This window comes from Manis pentadactyla, chromosome 7, assembly GCF_030020395.1.
Source record: "Manis pentadactyla isolate mManPen7 chromosome 7, mManPen7.hap1, whole genome shotgun sequence".
Taxonomy (NCBI): domain Eukaryota; kingdom Metazoa; phylum Chordata; class Mammalia; order Pholidota; family Manidae; genus Manis; species Manis pentadactyla.
In genome coordinates this window covers 121,399,160-121,405,401 of record NC_080025.1, presented here as the reverse complement: position 1 = coordinate 121,405,401, position 6,242 = coordinate 121,399,160, and the positions used below count along the sequence as shown (strand labels likewise).

Sequence of the window (6,242 nt, the reverse complement as noted above, 5' to 3'; positions counted from 1 at the left end):
TCCCTGGCCCTAGAGGAAGGAAAAGGGATGTGGAGGAGGCTCGACTCTGACTCGGGCGCAGCTCCGGCCGCCGAAACTATTGCAGGGAAACCTCGGATTTCGCTGCCGGAGGTTTCTGGCTGCAGCTTTCTGGAGCCGGGCGTTTGATACATATAGCCTGGCGTTTGCCCCTAAATTAGACTCCGTTTCCTTATTTAGCCTTTGCACAATGATTTTAGATGATGTCACTTAGAGCTAAACGAGAAAATTGATCTCAGAATTGCTTGCCCTCTAAAGCTGGTTAAGCAGATTGAGAATTTAAAAGACAGAGGAAAAAGCGAGGGAGTGGGGGTGGGGGCTGCTGTGGAGGGCAGCGAGGTGTGCGCGCGAGAGTGTGAGCAGAGGGGAGGGCGCGCCGCGCCGCGGTGAGCGCCCCCGCCTTTTCTGGGCGGGGGAATTTCACTCACCAATGAAAAGTAGTCACTGACTGCAGAGAAAAAGAAGTTTTCCTGTTGACTGTTGGAAGCGAATTGAGCAATTATCTAGTTTACCTTCTCCTCTTGGAAGTTAACGATTGGCGAGATCTTGGCTGCGTTATTGACACAACACTTTCTATTGATAGAAATAAGTAGTGATTGTCCCCGAGTCATTGGTGCGCCAAGAACTCTGCGATGGGCTGGCAGGAGTCCATTGGGCTGGGCAGACAGGTTCTGCTGGTGATGCTGGGGAGGAGGAGGAGGAGGAGGCTGCTGGTGGTGATGGTGCCCGTCCCCTTCTCCGCAGGTCTGTGACAAGGAGGGAACAAGGCAACGAAGGAGCAGCCCGGCCCCGGCTGACGGACGCTGGCGACTCAGACATGGACAGTAACTGCCATAACTCGACTGCCAAAATGTTAGCGACTGCTCCGGCCCGGGGCAACATGATGAGCACCTCCAAACCCTTGGCTTTCTCCATCGAAAGAATCATGGCGCGCACCCCTGAGCCCAAGGCGCTGCCGGTCCCGCACTTTCTGCAGGGAGCCGTGCCCAAAGGAGACCCCAAGCACTCTCTGCAACTCAACTCGTCGATCCCCTGCATGATCCCCTTCGTGCCTGTGGCGTACGACACAAGCTCCAAGGCCGGAGTGACCGGCTCGGAGCCGCGGAAAACAAGTCTGGAGGTCCCGGCTACGCCGACCGCGGCGCCCACCGCGCCCGCGTTCAACTGCAGCGACCTGCTCAACTGCGCGCTGAGTCTAAAGGGCGATCTGGCCCGCGACGCGCTGCCACTGCAGCAGTACAAACTGGTAAGGCCGCGTGTGGTCAACCATTCATCCTTCCATGCCATGGGAGCCCTATGCTACCTGAATCGAGGTGATGGCCCGTGCCACCCGGCGGCCGGCGTTAACATCCACCCGGTGGCCTCCTACTTCCTCAGTTCCCCTTTGCACCCGCAGCCAAAAACGTATTTAGCCGAAAGGAATAAACTGGTGGTCCCGGCGGTGGAGAAGTACCCCTCGGGAGTAGCTTTCAAAGACTTATCCCAGGCTCAGCTGCAGCATTACATGAAAGAGAGCGCCCAGCTTCTGTCCGAAAAAATCGCTTTTAAAACCTCTGACTTCAGCCGAGGCTCACCTAATACCAAGCCCAAAGTTTTCACTTGCGAAGTGTGTGGAAAGGCAAGTACGATGTATAACGGAGGTTTCCCTCCCGTCCTCTCTTCTTTCCTTCCTCCCCACCTCCTTTTTAATTTTATTTCGTTATGATTTGTACACACTTATTTTCAGGTTGTCTTCTCCCTCCCCTCCCTCTGCCGAGTTTGATTTCCAGTCCTTACCGGGCTAACCTGCTCTACATGTGCTTAACTTTAAGGTCTTCAATGCACACTATAACTTAACCCGTCACATGCCGGTGCATACAGGAGCCAGACCGTTCGTTTGCAAAGTGTGTGGAAAGGGCTTCCGGCAAGCCAGCACCCTGTGCAGGCACAAGATCATTCACACCCAGGTGTGTTCGTCTGTCTCAATTTCGGATCGGTTTGTAGAGAAAACGATGATACTCTTTAGCATAAGATTTGTTAAAAATGTGCTAGTTGGACTACCTAAAATGTCCTGTATTGTTTGCCTTTGTTCAGCATAAAAGCATGAGACAGCAATACTATGTTTTTGAGTTGGCATCACTCACTCCACCTGATAACAAAATACCTTAACTTCTTTGCTTTTCTTATCTTCCACTTAGGAAAAACCTCACAAATGTAACCAGTGTGGCAAAGCGTTTAATAGAAGTTCCACTTTAAACACCCATACCCGAATACACGCAGGCTACAAACCATTTGTGTGTGAATTCTGTGGCAAAGGATTTCATCAAAAAGGTATCTCCATAGTCTTCTAGCCTTAATCTTTTCGGGAAGTTTTAGAAAACGATTTTCCAAATGAAGCTAGTTACAGGTGCATGTCATTGAGCCTACTACCTGCAAGTCTGATTAGCATTAGAGAAAGGCATGGTTCATATACCTAAGGGCTAGTTCCTCTCAAATGCTTGTTCTCGCTTTATAGAATTGGATTGATAGACATGTTTTTAAATATGGAGGGAACAGCCTCACTTTTGTTACAAAAAATGAACGTGGGGAGAGAAGTGCAGTCACAGAGCCCAGCCCTGCCCCTGCTGTCCCAGTTGTGGTAGCTCTTCCTCTTGCCTCGTTGTCCTTCCACCCGTCCACTCCTCTCTTTTTGAGCTCTCTTTTCAGATCCAAGTCCCTGTCATTTGTCTGTTTCAGGAAATTACAAAAACCACAAGTTGACCCACAGCGGGGAGAAACAGTTCAAGTGCAATATCTGCAACAAGGCTTTCCACCAGGTGTACAACCTCACCTTCCACATGCACACCCACAACGACAAGAAGCCCTTCACCTGCCCCACGTGCGGCAAGGGCTTCTGCAGGAACTTTGACCTCAAGAAGCACGTTCGCAAGCTGCACGACAGCAGCCTGGGGCTGACCCGTACGTCTGCTGGGGAGCCGGGCGCCGACCCACCGCCCGCTCTCCAGCAGATGCCGCCTGCGACGCTGCCTCAGCTGCCGCCGCCGCTGCCGCCGCCACTGCCCCCCCCGGGGCCTCTGCAGCCTGGGCTCCACCCGGGCCACCAATGATCAAGGCCAAAGTCCCTTCTCAGCACCAGCCGGGGTCCCCACTACTGAGGCAGCGGCGGAATACCGCTGGGCCTGCTGATCCAGACTCATCTGCAGAACCCGGAGGGCATGCTGGGCCCCACACGTTAGCGCCGACCAGAAGCCTCGGCATTCCCCGGCCTTCCGCCCCTTGCATGCACCTGCTAAATGGTTTTGTGTATTATATTCTACATAGGCACTAACAATTATGAGAAAATTTTGGGGTTTTGTTTTCTGATTTAAAAAAAAAACTTGGACAGAACTTCACATCTCGGGTGGAGAGATGGTGTTTGTTTTGTTTTGTTTTGTTTTGTTTTTTAAAACAAATTTCTGCTGTATTTATTGAGATCTGTATTACCCTACCCGAGAATGCTGCACCATTTTAATTTTATTATTGTATATATTTCCATTGTGTTGATTCTTTGGTCTCAAGATGCCTGCCAATTGTTTATTATCATTTCCTCTTTTCCTGAGGTAACAAAACACTGTGTATGTTATATATACACACATAGATGTGTGTGCCTGTAAAGGCACATTCCACATTCGTGAGCACACAGGCGCCCATCCACATTAGATAACGGTGGTTCATTATGGATGATTTTAATTTTGGTTTTGATTCTTGCACGTGAAAATCGATTGTTGGAAATAAATACCTGGAACATGCTTATTTAATCAACAAACTTCAGGGCTCTGTTCGTATTATTCAGCCAGCAATCACTGATTCCAGACCCCGCATCCTTCCTTCTTTTTAAAAAGTTCAACCCTGGATTAATATCACCTGATGTTTCACCTGAAAAATTCACTAAGAGCAAAATACAGTTCTCTCTAAATAGTTATAACTTTCGTAAAGTAATGACATTTGATGACAATTCAGAGATAGACAATGTGGACTTTTCTAACAAAAGCATGTCTTGGTCCTGGGCCGTTTGATATATTTGTGGTGCTCAGTCAAATGGGAACAACATATGTAGGAAAGGTGTGAAATGTACATCCCTCCCCCTCACATCACACTAATACCATGTAGACCTGTATCGTGTGCACACTGAAAGCACATACCTACTTTTACACAGCTGGCAAGGGGAGCCTCTGTTTTTATGCGTGTATATATGTTTATGATGAATATACTTCCACTCAAGGAGGAAACATGGATAAAAACCAAAGTGTGGCGGGTGCCAGGTCCTTGAAATGCTTCAAGTGTTAATCAGCAGCTCTGCTGTGAGCTCGGGCTCTGGTGTTTTCTAACTGCAAGTCTCTCCTGTTTTCTTGCCAAAACAGTGAAACAACTGCTAAAGACTTTAATTAAGAGGGGTAATTAGTTCAGATTTATCAAAGCCGGGTTGTTATACTATTAGCTGCTCAGTAGAAGCTGCCAGACAAGCCCAGGGCCCAGTACAGCCATCCTGCTGCAGCGGGGCCATATCAGAGGAGAGAGGCTGGGGACAGTGGGCCACAGGGGTCCCCACCTGGCCACCGCGGGCCCTGCAGCCCCGCCAGCCTCGTGGGTGCGTCCTTGCCCCTCCCTCGGCCTCGCGCTCGCGCCAGGCCCCTCTGCCGCCGGGAATCCACCGCGGATCCACAGGATTTCCTTCCCGCGCTGGGGCAGGGCGGCCTCCCGGCTCCTGGAGCTCCCCGACGGTTGCTAGAGAGGCGCGGGGAACGAGTTTAAATTTCTGCACGTCTGGCGGCGCTCAAGGAAATGCGGCGTCGGGCAGCGACAGGAGGGACGAAGGACGGAGATGGGCAGGAGGCACCGCGGGGACCCGGCGGCGATTTCCTTAGCAACCAGAGCCAACCCTCGTTTCAAGGCAAGGAAAGACTGACTGTTCCTGGCGCGGCGCCGAGAGCCGAGGACCCGAGGGGCTTCCAGGCGGCCCAAGAGGCACAGAGGTGACAGCCCCTGTGGGGTGACCGTGACGAGTGGGTGGGCGGGCCCTGCGGGACATCCAAGACAAGTCCCACCGGGGCCAGGGACCCATTTGGGGTGGAGGAGCCCGAGACCCCGGGCACGGGTTTAGACCGGAGGGTTCCCGAGAACAGGGATTTACTGATTCCACGTGCAGAAGTCCGTCCAGACTTCCCAGTTCTCGCCCTAGGAAGAACGCCCTGCGCCACCCCATGTGCCTCCGGCGCTGGGGCTTTTAAGTTCCAGCCCTGCAACTCTTGAATCCCCACGTTCTCTCTTCCTGACCTCCCCATCCTCTGCTCCCCTCCGCCCCCTGCCCCCTGCCCTCCTCCCCCACCTTACCCTTCGCTGAGATCAGATCCATGTTAGATTTATCTTCGGAAAGACATGAAGAGTTTAGAGATTCCATAGTTGGATGGATTCTGAATCTTCGGGCTGGCAGAAGTGCCATCTCTCTCTGAATATATCGCAGCCACAAGAAAAATCTTGTCCCGCGGCTGCGCACGCCACAGAAAGTCTCGGGAAATGTCTCCTAGTTTAGGGGTAACTACCATTCCAAGGTGGCTTAGTCAGACCTTAAAAGCATTTGTTGTCTGTGAGTGATCAGAATGAGGTCAGGGGTCATTATAAAGGTCAGAAAATGGCCTTTGCTTCTTGAACTTACTCTCAATAAGTATTCAAACTTACTCTCAAAACCCCAGAATGTAATTGTTCCAGATTTCAAAATGACACGATTTTACCGGTAGAAAACAAAATGGACATCATGAGGACAATTACTAAGCCATAAAATACTTCCAGTTAAGAAGTACTCATGTGGTATTCCCACATTCTAATCCATGCCAGTGTGATTTATATAGAAAAAAAGGGATCTTCTATGGAAGGATAGAATTGGTCTGTGGAGAGACAGTGGGGAGAAGAGGGAGAAGGAAGGGAGGGAAAGGCAGAGAGAGAGAGAGAAATAGAGGATGTTACTGTAATCCACAATGACTTTGTGTAGTTCTAAATTGCAGTGGTGCAATAGTTCCAGAGAAGGCAGGCAAAAGGAGATGGTGTGTCCGCTTACAGGTTTGAGTAGCCTGAAGTGGTGGTGATCAAGTAGGAGAAGCCAAAAGGAAATTCTCTAAAATAAGAACCAGGAGAACTACTTGTCAGGAGGTGAATTATCGATGAACCTTGATTTATGACAAAGCCCTTAGTACTTACTAAACATCAAGGAG

General features: G+C 50.5%; 1 protein-coding gene across 1 annotated transcript; it reads left to right on the top strand.

The window, feature by feature from the left end:
• The first annotated feature begins 444 nt into the window (after nucleotides 1-444).
• On the top strand, nucleotides 445-3,776 carry FEZF1 (FEZ family zinc finger 1). Its single transcript, XM_036905594.2, has 4 exons — nucleotides 445-1,636; nucleotides 1,830-1,964; nucleotides 2,196-2,328; nucleotides 2,734-3,776. The coding sequence occupies exons 1-4, from the start codon at nucleotides 836-838 to the stop codon at nucleotides 3,102-3,104; spliced, it is 1,440 nt and encodes a 479-aa protein (XP_036761489.1). The 5' UTR covers nucleotides 445-835; the 3' UTR covers nucleotides 3,105-3,776.
• The last annotated feature ends 2,466 nt before the right edge of the window (nucleotides 3,777-6,242 follow it).

Bases quoted from the DNA above. Each gene is read 5' to 3' on its own strand.
- FEZF1 (XM_036905594.2), top strand. From the start codon at position 836: ATGGACAGTAACTGCCATAACTCGACTGCCAAAATGTTAGCGACTGCT. The intron at 1,965-2,195 runs GTGTGTTCGTCT...TCTTCCACTTAG, and splicing joins ACAAGATCATTCACACCCAG to GAAAAACCTCACAAATGTAA. The intron at 2,329-2,733 runs GTATCTCCATAG...TGTCTGTTTCAG, and splicing joins CAAAGGATTTCATCAAAAAG to GAAATTACAAAAACCACAAG.